Source organism: Phaenicophaeus curvirostris, chromosome 12, assembly GCF_032191515.1.
Source record: "Phaenicophaeus curvirostris isolate KB17595 chromosome 12, BPBGC_Pcur_1.0, whole genome shotgun sequence".
Taxonomy (NCBI): Eukaryota; Metazoa; Chordata; class Aves; order Cuculiformes; family Cuculidae; genus Phaenicophaeus; species Phaenicophaeus curvirostris.
The window spans coordinates 7,213,967-7,231,255 of record NC_091403.1 but is presented as its reverse complement, the minus strand read 5'-3'; the positions used below and the strand labels follow the sequence as shown (position 1 = coordinate 7,231,255).

The window sequence follows — 17,289 nt, the reverse complement described above, 5'->3', positions numbered from 1 at the left end:
TGAATATCAAATGACCTAACAGACTCATGTGGCAAATCAGACCATCTCGAACAGGTGCTTATTTACTACACAGAAGCTATGTACACATATGAAAATCCATTATTATAATTTAGGATTGGATTAATGATTATAATATATTTTCTTGAAGGTATTTTTTTCACTTTAGCCCTAGGTTTATCGCTGACATGGCTAGAAAATAACAAAAAACACCAAACAAGTTGCTCTAAGCTTATCTTCCCATTTTGTCACCAACTAGCATAGAAAAATTAATGAAAACACCACAATTCCCAGCTCCACAACATACCTTCTTTTTGAACCTTTGAAAACTTCCTTTGCTTTTTCATTATAACCAGTGAAAGGGGTATAACTGCATTTCCGCACCTCACAGGGATGTTGCAAGAGTAAAACTACTAAGAGTTCTGAAGCATTCAGATGGTGCAATGAAGGGGACCACGCAGTAGTTGAGAGACTCTATATTCCTCTTGGGGAGATTTTTGAAGTGTTTATTGCTCCCTACTGCTTCTCCTGCACTTATTCACATACAGATAATACTCGTACATGGAGGTAAATTGTAGGAAGTGTAATCCCTCCCCAGATCTCACAAACACATTTCCATTTCATAACGTAATCTCATTTTCCAAAGATTATGAATGTTTACTCACTCATCAATTAATTCTCAAAGGAAAAGTTAAGCTGCACACTGTGATGGTCTGTGTGAGAAATATCTACTTTTACTAGTTTGAACTGTTGTGTATTTGTAGGCAACAGATCCTGCAAGCCTTTGGTGGGAGGAAGGTGAGCAGAGTATTTGCAAGATCAGCCCATTAAAGCTCAGCTTGATAATAATAAACATAAATACTGAGCTATTACACAGTCACTATGAAAACAAACACTCACTGCATATAACAAAAATTATTGAACTGTGCTAGCACAAAGCACAATTGTGTCCAACACAGAGTGTAGGAAAAAAGATAATTCGCACAACAGAGGACTGTTTCATATAGTATTATTGCTTATTTTTTATTAATACACAAATGCAACAGAAAGAAAACAGGGGTGCTAGCTGCAAGGGACTTGGATGTGGGAAAGGTTTTACAGGTCCCCTGACAGCAAAGGTGGGATGTTCATCTAGATGCATTCACCCTCTGTGGATTTCCTCCTGAGATTATGTTTGCATCAATGTTATGAACATGAGTGTTAATTAATGATATCGTGGAACACAAATTAGAAGACAATTTAGCATCACAAGTTAGGCCTGAAATGAGCACAGCATTTCAGATTTTAACATGAAGCACCCAAAAATTCTGCAGATTTTAATTTAGCGCTAACTCAACAAGTGTTGATATCCTGGGATCTTAATGAGTGAATGTCAGGCTGGGGGTGGGGGTGTTTCAAACCTCACTGTCTAGGTTTAGTCTGTTTTATCCATTTTCAAACCCTTGATAGGAAGCAGTATTTCTCAGACAGGCTGGACAGCCACGGATCTCAGTAAAATAAGAGGAAGCTTCAAGGTACAGCTTTGCATATCAGGCCTCGAACACATACGGTATTTGGCACCAAATATTATGAATTTAAGGTATCCATGCTTTTGCCAATAGCTAATAGAAAACTAAAGTGTTTGACAAAACATTTTGAAGAGAGTGCCCGTGTATTTGCAAGCAAAGCTGCAACAAGGACAAGCAAATGATAGATAGGAACAGCCTTCCTCAGCTCACACACCATCTCGTCAAGGTAAAGAGGTCTGATGATTTTCACAATTAAAACATTGGTTAAGGTTAATTTAACCCACATTGCTTCTTGTTTACAGAGCAAGGGAATCAGCAATAAATATTACAAGCAGACTGGGAAAACATCTGCAGGTTTTTAGGACATAGTCAGAAATAAATATATTATGCGAATTTAACAGAGGCTGCATCAGTGAAACAAGTGATAATACAAACAGTGTAATGGAAGGACTGGGACTCTATCTAAAGTTAATAAATCTGCAGCCATAAATACCATCATTCAAAAAAAAATGGTACAAGTATTGTAATGACTGTGTTTTGAGCTTCTCAGACATCAGGGAGAATATTGAACAATGTGTAAAAAATGAACAATACAATGGAAATTTAATATAAAAAGGCTATTGAGGAAATGAGTGTTTTGTATATTTAATAAATTGGTCACGATGACGCATCCATGAATTTGGATACGTCAGGATTATTTGCAGAAACAGGTGTGTAATCCATGACTATGTTAGGGCACAACCTGAATATGTTATTTGGCTGTGTTCTTCCAAGAAAAAATATAAATATAAGAAGGAATAATACTGTTTTTTCACAGGCAGCCAGGATAGAAAGCATTTGATTAAGCAGTGAACTGAAATGCTCATCTGTTAGTGTGGCAGTGCTATTGTGAAAGACAGTAATGACGGGTGTTAAATATTTTCTAGCATGCTTAGGATAGTTCCTGTAAGTTCAGAAAGGCAAAGGAACAGCAAAAGGTCAGGGTGTAAAATATAGTAATACAGATGAAAGAAAAATGAAATTAGTGCTGATAAGTTAGAGATGACTATGGAACCTTACAAATATTTTTGCAAGTACGAATCCAAAAATCACTGAGAAGCCCCACAGCTGTATCTTTAGCTCTTATTCACTTAGTGGGGTTTCAGCTGAGGAATTAGACTTAAATAAATTAATATATCATGTTAACTCCAATTTATGGAAGTCAAAATATAATTTGTTAAATTCACAGATCTTCCTTTTTTAAGGAGATATTTATAATTAACTGTGATGAGAAAATGGACGAGACTAGAAGGTGACAGATTCTTAACTGAGATTCCAGTATGGCAAAAAAAGCCTTGTAGTGAAAAACCCATTAAATCTCAAGCCCTCTTCAGAGTCTTCTCTTAATACAGAAATACAAACAGGGACTCAAATTGCCAACGTAGAGTCCAATGCAGGACCAGGATTGTTAGACCATTGCTTTAGATCTTCTTAACTATTTTATTCTCTCAACTGACCACTCACGCCCAGCTGCAGGCACTTTCTTTCAAAATACATACAACACCATTTTTTTTGTAGAACACATTCCACAGAAGTGTCAATTATAAAAATGTTAAATTCCAATTGCAAAAAAAACTTTCTGGGATGCTAATAGTGCACAATTATATACTTCAAATAAAGAACCTGAAGATACACCTATGCTCTACAAAAGAAGAATACATAAGTGAAACCTGAATAAAGGCAGACATCTGTGCATAAGAAGCGCTATTCAAGCGTTGAGTATCATTATTACTATCAAAAGCATGAAATTATACACAGTAATACATATAATTATATATGGTATTTCTTTTTAGACAGGGTCTCGCTCCCATCTATGGTCCTGTGGAGCCAGATGCTCAGGTACAGCCAGAAAAAACAAATATGCTGAGTTCTAATAGAAATGGCTACAAAAGAGTAAATCACTCCTGGTTTTATTTGTGACAGAGACATAAATTCTATGAAACTTTAAGACTGAAGTTGCACTAGTGCCATTCTTCGTCTACCTACTGCGTCTTAGACTAAACTCTTTAGCAGACAGACTATTGAAATATTCAGCAATGTGCATGCTAAACACTGGATGGTTTTTTACTTTGACTAATAAATTTTTGATTGATATAGATTCTCATCTATCAATTATTCCATTAAAATGATAAGTTATATTTTTCAGTGTTCTATGTTTACTTGAGGGACTGGCAGCTCAGTGGCAGGGAGCAATGTCCTTTATTAATGAGATTGGGTTTAATAAAATGAAAAGAGAAAATCAATTCAACAACATCTTAATACTTACCATTCTTCTACAGTTGCTGGGCAAACCCCAGCACAAATGTTTGGGGAAATGCAGATGAAGGCTGCTCTGAGCACATTCACACCTGTGTGTTTTCATTGGCCTGGCCACTTCAAAGGATGCACAATCGTGTGCGTTTATAAAATACATTGCTAGTAGGATTTTAACACAAACGCACAGATGGCATTTAGTGAAATTCAGCCAAAGCAGAAAACACAGTAAATGATTCAAGGAGTGCCCGATGTGCTTAATATGTAAAACACTATATTTCTGCTGAGCAAGGAACTGCACTTATTATACAGAAGATCCTTTTCATAAAGGGTTGAACAGCCTGTAATTATCTCAGTCCATGTTGCCCAGTAGTTTTTGTTTTAAAATTGACTACCAACAGATGTGTTATTGCAATATCTCAGTAAGCGAATCTTGTGGTGGTCAGACTGACCAGCTGAGGGCTAGCAAAGACTATGTGGACTAAGAATAATTGAGTTTTCACTGCTTATGAAATTCGTCAAGATGTGAAAAATCTAGAACGAAAGTAGATGATTACACCAAACAGATCCACTTATGTGATTGCCTTGGCATGAAACTACTTGAGTTGTTTTAACCAAACTAGTTATTTCAGCCTTACAAGGGATTTGAACTAAGATAAAAATTGAATAAAGCCAGCTACATACTTCTAAAGGCTATCAGTGCTGCACAAAACAAGATAACCTCAGAAATATTCCTGGCAAAAATATCTTCTCTAAGGCTTGTGTCTTGACTGAAAAAGGACACTTCTTATTTCAACACTTAGTAGTAAAAGAATAAAATAATGAAAAATAATGCTTACATGACTAAAAAGATAAATCTCTACTGCAATATATTAGAACCACTCTCAATAGGGAAAATTAAAATAATCAGGGTCTTGCTAACAGGAGAAGGATTTCTATTTCTGCAGATACAGACACACCACAAAATCCAAACCTCAGAGAAATTAAGAGTATATTTTACTGCACAGTCGCATGTACTATCACAGTACACAGTTCTTACTGCATCAATGTCAGATATTTGCTGCTTTTAATCCTGCTCTACTTGTCTTAGCACAGAACCACAGCACAGGCAGATGTTAGGACTGTCTCCATCCATACAACAAAGAATAAATTTTAAATACGGCTATGGAAATTTATGGTAATAAAACCATAAATATAAAACCTGTCATGTGAAAATCTACTTTAGTCTTAGTCAATATTTTCCATCTATCTTTGCCCTGCTGTAAATCCCTGCTGTCACTCGAAGTCCATCTATTCATTTACTTTGCATTCTCTGCTCACATCCGCTGCTTTGTGATAATTTCAGCTTGCACTTAATTTCTACACAGATAAGATATGTCCTTGGAGAGAATATAAAGAAAAACGTCCCACTGTCTCTTTCCCATGCTCATCATCTAAAAGTAATTCATTCTGACAAGCAGAAGGAGAGATACCAGAACATCCCTCCAATTAAGAAAGTCACTTTCACCATTTATAAACAAAAAAAATATACTTTTAAAAGCAGTGTAGATTATTAGCTTTCAAGTAGCACTTCCAAACTCTGGCTAATCCTCACTGAAGATGTGACTTAGTCTGAGACATGATTTTGTCCTCGCATGGTCCTGTCTCATAATTCTTCAGTTATATCTAAGCTCAGCCTAACAAAGGCTTAATTGTGGCATAGGTTCTCACATCTCTGCAGTCAGGTCAGTGCAGGTCAGTGGCAGCCCAGACAAGCTAACACGGGCTTCAGCCTATGTTAATAAACAGAATATAGTCCCTTCAGGGACCCTGAGCATGTACTCTGAGTAACAGCAAAATGTCCCAGCCCATCACTTCACAGCAAGTGAAGCAGCAATCCCAGTCGCCAAACTGAATGGACATTAGTGGTGATGAAAGCAAGAAGATTTCTTCTGTGATTCTGAGCTGTTCCTAGATGAGAAATTGGCAGTAAAGGCAAAGCATGTCAAAATTCAAACCTCAGAATAGAGGCATAAAACAAGTCAGAATGATGGACATGAGGCAACACACCATGATGTTCAAATTCCCCAGTCATCCACACAGAGGTAAAGAATGTAAAACAATAAAAAAACCCCAGAAGATAAAAATTACAGTGCATAAAGTTCATCGCATACTAAAGGGCTCCTAAAAAAGACTTTCCACATATTTATGCAAACATATTATATCTGAAGGCAAGGGGCTAAACCGTTCCGCAATTCTGTAAATCCACTTCCATCAAATAAAACAGTGTTTCCAAAGCACTTAGCTCTTACTACAGGATCTGTCACATGCTAGAGCAGCTAAGAGATTATAGGACCACCCAGTAGGGGAGAAAGTACCCTTTCCTACACCATCTCCGTTTTAAAAAGTACACATATGCACACTCAGAGGATAAGACACAAACTCCCATTGGGCTTCTTGGTTTTGAGAATGCTTTGAAAAAAGAAACCAATACGTGGGATCAGTTTACTTTGCTGCTTTTCAGGCTGAGTCCAGCCAAGTCTGCCTCGCTATATAAAGGTGAATTTAACACCAGGGTACTTGAAGGTTACAAAGGCTCTAGCTGAAGATCACACCTAAATTGTGAGTTTCTCTGCTGTCACTGCTCACATACTTTAGAATCTTTCTAGATGGGAAGTAAAATTGAATTTGTAAAAAGATCAATAAAACAAAACAAAAGTTGGCAGAGAGAATCACTTAGGAAAAAAGAAATATAGATAAGAAACAGGACATCAGAAAAAAGCCACTATTTATCTGACAGGAAAGGATAAACTCAGACAGTAAGAGATCCCTATGGGGAGTATTTCTCCATGAGAAAGAGTAGGAGGGAGAATAAGATCAGATCTGAAAAGCGATATCAATAGAAATATCAATTTCTAGCAGCAGTGGTCAAAATAAAAACAAGTTATTCCAAAAGACCATTTCAGTGTCTTAGAGTTTCCTATTACTACCCGCAGTAAAAGCAAACCTCTGAGTTGCTATGAGTTGCCAACAATGTCATTGCAAGGGAACTTCTACACTGTGACATTAAAAGTTGCGCAAGTACCTCCCTTGGAGGGTGGCTACGTGATCTGCTGGCTTGGGCAGCGCAAGAGTCTGTGTCAGGTGAGGACACCAACCCACTGAGGGTGATGCTGGCAGGTTATGTGGGATGTGGTAACCAGTGCTCACCACAGCCCCATCCTTCAGTGGGACTTCTGGAGAGCCACCAACATCTCCCAGCTGAATTGCAGCTGAAGCTCATCACTCTCCTCAGTTTTATGACATGTCATACGCATGGTCATATGAAGATTTTGATACAAAGCTTTCAAAGCCAGAAAGTTTTGTTGGATCTAAATGAGTAACTCTCATAGCCTGTCTGGATAAGGTCCAGCCCAACAACTCTGGCACTCGCAGAAACATGTAGGCAGAGTACAGGTCTCTACACATCTGTGCAGAGATTCCTCCATGATCCAAAATGTACTTTACTCCACGTATTCATAATGAAAGGTACCCAGGAAAGAATGTAAGGTTAAGTATAAAGGCACACTGAACACCAAGCTACCTCAAAATCAATTCTCCCAATGAATAAACTACTTGAGGCTTAAAGACTGAAAAGGAGGAAAAGGCAATGTGGACATTTTTTTCTTATTTTTTTAGTATTTAAAAAAGGTTGTGAATGTTCATTTGGGAGGGAAAAAGTGCTTTTTATACTGCTATTCAAGAATTAACTACTCTAGCACCTGTGAGAAAATCAGCTTTCTGTCTGCAGTCACACTGGATGGAAAGGAAACATTCCTATCTAACTATCTGAACACCAAACCTCCAATGCGTCTCGTGCAGACCTTTAACTCATTTACAGTCAGAGATGTATCTACAGCAATCCAAAGGAAAGTACACGAAATGCCTTAGATTATCACTTTAAGAAAGCAGCTCTCAGAATAAAAGAAGTCAAGATTCAAAATAAATTAGTAGCGTGTTATGATGTTATGTTTTAAGCACAAGCAAAGCTCATAAAAAATGCAATAGTCTTCCAAAAGCTAACAGAAACTGCTTTCAATGAAAACTCTGACAAATATTTACATCAAATATAAGAGTGCTTTGGTTGCAAGTGAGAGATACCTACTTGGCATATCATGACACATGACAGGAAAAAACTAACACAGCAGAAGTTGATGGCACCGCATTTGACATATGGGATGTGTTCTGCTGTCAGCTAAATTTATGCCATACGCTACAAAGCATAGAGTAGTGTCTGCCTTTTTTGGAACACAAACGATTTGCTGATACTAAATGGAAAGTTTACCACAGGATTTACATCATCTTTGACCTAATTGTGACAGCCTAGGACAGAACTACGCAGCCTGCTCCTTAGGTCTCCAGATTCTTTGGGTGATGCGTGTATTTATTGTCCAAACACATTACTTTATATTAGGAAAATTATCACTGTAACCATTCCAGGTACTGACACAAGTAACTCCCTATTCTGCATTCTGGTAGAAGAAAGCAGGTCTCCATGAATTAAAAAGAAAAACCCAAGGAGAGGCAGGGCCCCAGAGCAGGCAGAGTAACTGGGTACATGTTGCCTACACGCCTGACAGGCAGATGTTTTTAAATGTCTCCACCCACATCCAGATGGGCACAGCAGGAATATATTATATGAAAAAAATGTGTTGGGAGTTTTGCAGAGACTAGAAAAACTATCAGAAGTGTGAAAATCCTCCCAGCAGTGAAGTTTTGACCTGTCCCCATTTAACACAACATCCCCAGATATTTGCTTTGGTAACAGAAGCACAGCAGTAGCAGACTAAAACATGATCAAATGGTTTGGCTGAGTTAAGCCCCAAGCAACACCAAAATATCTTATTAACTTTCCTAATAGACTTTTCCCTGCTCCACCACCTTTAGATTTGACTTCCCCAAAGCCTCAGATAGGCTCCTCTGAAATCCAGAGAGCAGTTTTGCAATCTCATGATCATCTTTGACAGAGGATTATTTAGTTTGATTCTGCTTGTTAAGGGAAGTGCAAAGCATCAGAACTGAAGCTGGACAAGTGGAACTCGCTGTCCTTGTAAATTCATATCCTGCCAAGGAGAGAATCTGAACAAGAATCCAAGAGGCAGAATCCGTGATGCAGCTCTACCTTACCAAGAATAAGGAAAAAGATGAAAGTGAAATCATGTCGAGGGGAAGAGGGGAAGCTGAGATCTTATAAAACCTGCCAACATTGAGACAATAAATGAGCAAACCCAGCACCAGTTGGAAAGGGACTCGGGCAAGCCAGTCTCCTTCCACTAACTCTTTGGTGCTCGCAGGCATGAAAGCGAAGATATCCACAACAGCAGTATGACATGTTTATTTAGATGAGTTAACTGTAAAAACACTTGCCAAGTTATTTGCAGGCTGTGCCAAGTATATGTCAGAATCCAACAGACTGATCTTATAGCAACTATTGTAGAGAATCACAATTTTGCTGTCTCCCTCTTAACAGCAGTTGACTAAATAACCATATTTTTCCAGGAACGATTAGATGTCAATTTGTTTTCTTTTCCTGCTTGAACAGAAGCAGCAACAAAGCTCAGTGTCGGTTTCTGAAGAAGTTCCCCACCTCCCACAGTCCCTTTCACAAGTAACCAACTTTTCTACTGCACTCCCAGAACAGTCTACAAAGATAAAAAGGTAACGCCAGTGACCAGAGGCTTATTTTTACCTCAAGATACTTATGCAACACTAAATTATCAAATATAGACTTTAAACCAGAGAAATTTTCCATTTGCACAAAAATATCTCAGCAATTTCCATAAAGAAAATAAAGTGAAAGCATCTAAGAGCTTAAAAGGTTAAGTTATAAATCAATTAAATTGCCTAAGTCACAGCACAGGACACTTTCCAAACATGGGAATATGCATTTTTCCTGCCGAAGATGTGGTCTCACACACAAAAGTGTTTTTGTGCAATTAGAAGGAATAATGGAAAAAAGGAAAAAATGGAAGATATGGAGAGAAGCAATTGATTCTCATTAACACTGTAAAGTAGCTGCAGTGCCTGTTTGTGGAATCATTAATTTCTTCTACCACTACCTGATATACTTTAAAAATGAGTTATTTAAATTTCCAAGCATGTGATGTAATATATATAGACGAATACTGCAAAACGCTTACAAGAAACATTGAAGGCAGCCTTTTTAAATACGTCTTTCAGCTGTTCTTCACAAAAATGGATCCACTCTAGACAAAGTGAATTTTTATGCTATGTATTAAAGATGATGCACATTTGAGGTCTCTGTGGGAAATATGGGAAACCCCACAGGACTCTAAGCAAGAGTCTCACAAGCCTTTGAAAAACTCAGAGCTCCATTACGTTCAACATGACAATTCTGTGCTGCAATGGACACAAATAGCAAAGGCTGCTGTAGACATATGACCTACAAAAGGCTTTTGCATCCTCCAGGGAGAAAGCTTGTATTAGAAGAGGAGACATCACAAAGAATGCTGCAAAAGAAATGTATTATTTGGCAAGAGCTCCCAGAGTTTATAGAGGTATATCCTATTTTAAATGTGCAGGGTAATGAACACTGTTGGATGCCACTGTGAAGCACTATTGACAAATGTGGCCTCTTGAAGAGAAAAACTGCAAGGAATTCTTCTTCTCTTTCAGAGGCAGCAGATGCACTCTGTGTTGGCATGACTGGTATTGGAACTGCAGTATACATAGAAGTCACATAAAACCCACAGCAAAGTCCAGATCATATATTAAAGTTGCCGTAATCCGTGCACCAGTCTTCTGCCAACTGTGTCAAATTTTCCCCTATAATGGAGCTATTTTACTCACTGGGCCATATCCTGCATTTTTGAGTCGCACACATTTTGGGCATTTAACAGAGCAACAACCACTTGCAGAGAAAGAAAATGGATTGCAATAACATACCCATTCCATACAAAATTGTTCTGTTCCTAAAACTTCAGACTGCAATATTTCTTTGCTAATTAGACATGAGCAAAGCTGGCAAGCCTCAAATATTATAACTCTTCACTTTTACTCCAACTTCGTAAAATTGATAGCATAACTCTAATAAATAACGGTAAACATACCTAGAAAGCAAGATTCCCAGAAAAAAGATATTAACACTCAATTCATTCAACCACAAAATATTCTCATACAAGAAGACAGATACACACAATCAGACCTGCCCTTCTGTGCTGAATCTGATAAACATCAGATTTTCTTCTTAGCAGAGTTCATGAGATGTAAGACTTGGAGAAGGAGTAAAATGAAATGGAATGCGATGTAATTTCATCACACTTATAAAGAATGTAACTAATTTAATTAATTTTTATATGTATAAATAGAAGAATGAATGAATGTTATTGATTTTTTTATTTATATACAAAAATATCAATGACTAAGGCAGTCAGGAACTTCTTTATCCAAGTGAGAGATAAATTATCTACAATCTGTTGGCAGTACTGGGAGATACACCTAAGGTAAATTCACACGTGAAGATGAAAAATAACCAGAAAGTGTTCACTTAATGTACAAAGTGTCTCACAACAGAGGGTCACAAGGTCTCCATGAACCTACCTGGCATATTCCACTGATGCACATGTCCAAGGATTCAATATTGCAACGGGTACCATCTAATACTTTTGGGGCAAGCTCCACAACCAAGTTCTTTCCCAGAGCTTGACATTTCAGGGCACACGGTGCAGTAGGATCATTATACACAGGGATCCACTCATAAAACTGTCCCTGGTATTTGACGTCGTTGTAGGCTGAACACTGCTGTGCTCTGAAGTCACCAACATTTGAAGGGCAGTCCTAAAATAACACCAAAGGAAATATTTTTTTAAGAAAACACTTCATATTTGCAATAAAGTTAACTGATTAATTACACAGAAAATATTCAGGGAAGCTTGGTTAAAGAACCGATCTGCTATGACAAATATGCCATATTGTAAAGTTTTACGGTGTGCATTAAATTGATTTATGTTGCTTAATCTATTACTTGCAGGGCAAGTACTGGAATATCATGCATGTTCTAGTACTAATCACATAACTGATATGAGAGGATAATTAAAAATGTTACTTTTTATGACACTACATAGTACATTTAAAGTCTGGTTCTGTAGTACGAATTAGCTTCTAAAGGAATCTGTATATTTTAAGTGACTATAATGAGATCCCTGACATTTAATATTCACTTTTCAATAGCTTTTTTCACAAGGATTTCTGAGTGCTCTGCACTTATTCATCAATTCATATGTCAGAGTAATGAAAGAGGTATTATTCTTACTAATACATAAAGAAATAAAAATTGGCCTAATTAATTGTTCAGTTTAGCCCAGAAAAGGGACAAAAGCATTAGGAGGACACACGAGAATTTTCAGTGCTTAGTACTTTTGCCTAATTACAAACCACTTTGACCTCATGGAAACAGTAAGGCTTACTTTGTTGAAATAAAATATGCTTCAAATTGGTAACTATTGATATAGCGTTCCAGTTCAAATAAGACAGTTCTGTACCACCTCCCATACAGAGCCTCAGCATATACAGCTGAAAGACCAAATACAAGAACTGTTTGAAATAATATACTCTAAAACATTTTTCCAACATAAAAGGATTGCACCCAAACAATGATGTTAATATTAAACTATGGTGACAGGAATGGAGATGAATACTGATTTATTTGAAAATAACTTTGGTAAAGTACTGACAAAGGAGCTAGTGTGTCAAACAATTTCTCACTAAAGACTTCATTTGAAAGTATGTCCACTGTCAAACAGTCCATATGCCAGACTGAGAGGATATTCTTCCAAGAATTCCAACTGCACATATAAGCCAGATGTGAGGCTGATTTTAACAAAGTTTTGTTTTCATTGGATATAAGACTGAAAGATTGTGATGTGTCAGCTGAACTCATGGAACTTATTAGTAAGTATTAGTTAAGAATACTAATCCTGAACACAGCTTCAACCTTATCGGTGAACGGAACCTTCTCTGAATAAAAGCTCACTAAATAGTAAGTGCATTGCACAGTACTGAAGATTAAAATATCCATGAGAAAGGGTTGAGTTCCAGTCTGATGCCCTCAACAACATTGTCCTGTTTTGCCCATATGAATCTGGATGAGCTGGCACTGCATTAGCATAACAATTTGTCGATATCTTAGATTTTTTTCATCATAGGAAATAGTAACCTAGAAATGTTGCTTTGTAGTCTGCAACTGAGCACCAAGCAATTCACTGAGCATTCCTAGCAACGCTTTTTAGCCCTGTCCTATGCTACATGTTACAGTGAGAATAACTCAGGATGATGCTAATAGAGTCTGTATTATTTTTCATCCAGGATAAATCTAGTTTGAGCCATATTTTTTTTTTAAAACTATAAAATGATGGAATAAGACAAGCAGAAACCAAAGTTACTATAATTCTTCGAGAGCTTTACCTCTGCAAAATCCCACAAATAAGAGCTTCTAACAACATCAAGCAAATACTGTTAGAAACAACCCTTGTTTACTGCAGTGTTACTCTCAAGAAATTCACCAAGTTTGCAGTAGTGCAAATGAGAGTAGAATTTGGTTCTGACTTATCTGTCACCTCTCATTTTCCACAATAGCAAGTCTAAAAAGCAGAGAGGACTTCAGAGTTCATATGGATACCATATGGCTCCATTCCACCACCGTTGCAAATAGAGGAGTAGCTAAGGATAAAAATAATAAGTCGAAGTTAGATTCAGGTAAAGTTAGAAGCAGTATCTCGGAGTAGTGTTATTCAGCCATGCACAGCTACATTTTCATCACAAAGAATTAAAGAGCTATCTTTAAAATAAGCAGAGCTATGGCCTTAGGCTGAGTTTTGACAGGCTGTTGTTACAATTCATTATCACTCAGTGTTGATACAATGCCAAGACACAAACACCACAATGTCAGGATGTCAATCCATGGTTACTGTGTGTTTCTCATTGATACAACACAATACAGCTCCTTCCTTCCACTTGCTTCCTGGCAGCTTGAGAGCAAGAGAATTCTCATCTCCCTATTCTGCTTTGGCATCTTCAAAGAACACAAAGCAATCCTGGCAGCTCGATTCATATGCCAGCTCCACCTGCTTTATGTTTGAGCTATGTTCAAAAGCAGGAGCATAAAAAGAGTATCACAAACGGATATCAAAGGGCTGAAATTATTATCATTTGCATTATATCAGAGTTTGGAAGGCAACCAAGTTCAGACCCCTGCCTTCCTGGGAACAACGTATAAAGAAAGAAGTTTATAATCCAAACAGAAAGACAATTAAGTGTCAAAAGGAATGTAATCAAGACAATAAGAGGACTTGTAAACTTCAGGTTAATTCTATTACAGTGGGTCAGGAAAGTGAGAGGGCGTTTATAAAACAGAAAGGATAAGGTTGGAAGGCAAGATGTGGGAGAAGTGGGCAAGGGTGAAGCATGTTCGGGAAGTAGGCAAGACCACACTGTCAGACAGCGATACACAGCCCCAGTCCTCACCCTGTTTGTATGTCTTTTTGGTTTTAACCTATTTCAGACGTCGATTCCTTCCATCACTGCCTCTTCTCTCTCGATATTGCAACTTTTATCTTGTTTTTTAAATATTTTTGCTACTAATTTCAGGATTTCCAGATTTCCTAATTTCAGCAAAAGCTTTTGTCTTGCACTCAATCCACTGAGCCACAGCCAGGCTGTTCACAGGTTCATACATTACATAAGGAGCTGAAGTCGTATCTATGAGGTCTAATACATGAAAACATTGGCCAAATAATCGCATCCAGATCTTGTAGTGGAATGAAGTGTATTTATGACATGACTTATGAACATATTAGGCAGACAGACCTGAAAAAGATGCTTCAGACATGACTACTATTCAAGTTAAAAATGCGTATGTATTTTCCCATTCTTTTTATGACAGATGATTAAAAACCACTGCATTCAAAGGCTGGCTTCTTATGAAATGTATCATTTTAGTTTTGGCAGTGAGCACTCTTAGCCTTTGAAAACAAAGCTAACCTGCAAAATGTGTATCTTTGTAGGCAATGTTCACATACAAAATATGAAGGTTGCATCAGACCCTGTGAATCCTGCCAACAATTACTCTGCTGAAAAAAAGCACAAAAGGCAAGAAAATTCCCAGTAAAAATGATGACACCAAAGAAAGTCTATAGCCCTTTGTCTAGTTTTGTTCTTTGGATCTCATTTTGTTGAAACCTCGCCAAAACTGATGAAGTCATTGTTTTGTTTTCTTTTTGAAATTAGCTTCAGATTATGTGTTTTTCCAATGTAATTTTCAGGCCATTTCTTAGTAAAATCAAGATACCTGAGCTAGAAACCCTAGCCATAAGAGCCATAGGCTGCATCGGCATTATAAATATAAAATAAATAAAAGAACAGTTTAGAGAGAAACTATGAAGTCAAGGCAAAATATTATAGGACAAAAGTAGACACAGTTCAGCCAAGATTTTCTGAAGGGGATAAATAAGTTGGTTAAGAAGTGGATACTAGGACAATAATCTGATGAATATGTTGAACAAGTGTGAGCATTACCTGCATATAATAAAAGTTTACAATAGAATCAAACAGAGAATTCTGTTACAAAACACTGTTTTTTCTTACTGCAGAAGAGTCACTCTGGCAAATGTGTAAGTGACTTTTTGGCACGTTAGAATGTGAAATTTATGGGGAAATGGCCCAAATAACTTGTTCTATGAATAGGACCCTAAAGGATTATCTTAAACACTTCCATATAGCGCACATCATAGCATTAGAATGTAACAGTATATACAAAAATGGAAACATAAAAAATGGGGGGGTTAAGAAAGACTGAAAATCTCATTGAACAGCATATAATGAATAGTTTATACAGTTTTTCTCTGAAGTTTCTATAAGAAAAGTTGACAACATACATGCAGTTTTAGGAAATCATGCACCTGGCACCTCTGTTATGATAGAAAGATAACCAAGCTCTACATATGCCTTAATAATCTCAGCAATTATTTTGATGCTAAGACCTTGAATTAGTTTTTGATTGAAATATCACTAATATTATTCTGGAACCTTGCTTGAGTTCAACGAACTTGCTGCTATTCTATTACAAATCCAGATGAAACCAATTTTCTGGTTAAATGATTCTTGTTCTTTTCATTAGAATGACACACATATTAAGTTGTGCTTCATTTGTACTCCCCAATATAGATGTTAGTGGTGTAATGTATCATGTGGCAAAATTACATTTGCAGACAATTTTACACAGTGTGTATGTACCAAATGTCTCATGTGGTTAACAATAATACCTACTAATATGGAAAGAAGCTAGTTTAAACTCCTAATTTTCAGACTAAAATTTTACACCTAAAGTGAGAAGCATTCAATAGAAAAAATGCTTTGGGGAAAAATATACTATTTGAAACAAAACTGGCTTAGTAGTCCCAAGCTTACATTGGGTGTAAACTCCTATCTCAAAGTTAAGTCACGTCAAATGATGGGTTTGAATTCACTGATGCCATAGTTAAAGATCAACAGTATTAACAGTGGAAATCTCAAGAAATATATTTTTCTCAGGAGTTCTCCATTATCTGAGTCATAATTTAGGAAAAAACATTCCTGAGAGATTCTCGGTGCATCTGAACTGAAATGGAAACCTGAGCCCTTTCAGAGATGCCCCAGAAGCAGAACTGTAAAGGCAGCTTCCTGTCTGGAAATTAACATTTGAATCATCATAAATTCAAACAGGCTCACATACAAGACAGTTGCCACTTATCGCTTTAAAGTAAGTCCTAAAATTAAAAAAACAGGCCCCAGTGACTGCAGAAACACTCTCTGAGAGTTCAGAGAGTTCATCTTAATTTTCTTTATGCTGAAGCACAAGAGTGCCTTCATTTCCATTAAAATGAACAGTGTCTGCAATTACTCTCACATATCCTAAAAGCACGTAGGCCTCTGCTTTCAGCAGAAAACACATCCAAATTGATCTCATATTTCTTTTTTTCTGCACACTGGGTAGTTTTCCAGTCCTTTTGCTGGAGGAACAAGGTACATTGATTTGTTTGTGCTGTGGCACAGGCAGCTGCAGGGCATGGGATGAAGCAGTCAGAGGTGTATCACTGTATCTAACACATACTACTAGATAACTAGGTAAGGAAGGCAGCAAATAGATTTTGACAGTGGCAGTTTGTTTATTGCTTGCATACTGGCTGGCTACAATTCAGCTTATCACACAGCTTTAAAAGATTATGGCATTTTTTGCACATGGTAGCTTTATTTATGAGCTAAGGACATTGCACAAAGCTGCTACGCCTCTTCTAAAAGGACAAGTGGCAGACTTTGTCTCCAGAATCTGATTTTTGCCTGCAATGGGCCTGATTCATTAGTTACTTCCAATACCTTCTGCCAGGAGAAACTTTGGCTGTGAGCTGCTGCGGTGGAAAATCCATCCAACACTGGAAGAGCAGAGTGTTTGAGCAATTCAAGGTGCTAGCAAGCCTTGTTC

General features: G+C 37.3%; 1 protein-coding gene across 3 annotated transcripts in view; it reads right to left on the bottom strand.

Annotated features, from left to right (window-relative positions):
- ADAMTSL3 (ADAMTS like 3) overlaps positions 1 to 17,289 on the bottom strand; it is a 174,706-nt gene that overhangs the window by 77,036 nt on the left and 80,381 nt on the right. For 2 of the 3 annotated variants that reach the window (XR_011338244.1, XM_069866435.1), the window contains exon 5: positions 11,376 to 11,612. Coding sequence is in view for 2 of the 3 variants with exons in the window: in XM_069866435.1 (XP_069722536.1) it covers positions 11,376 to 11,612 (237 nt within the window). In the remaining variant the exon portion in view is untranslated. Of the gene's footprint in view, positions 1 to 11,375; positions 11,613 to 13,390; positions 13,494 to 17,289 lie in introns of all 3 variants that reach the window. The other variant, XM_069866436.1, reaches the window with a different exon arrangement.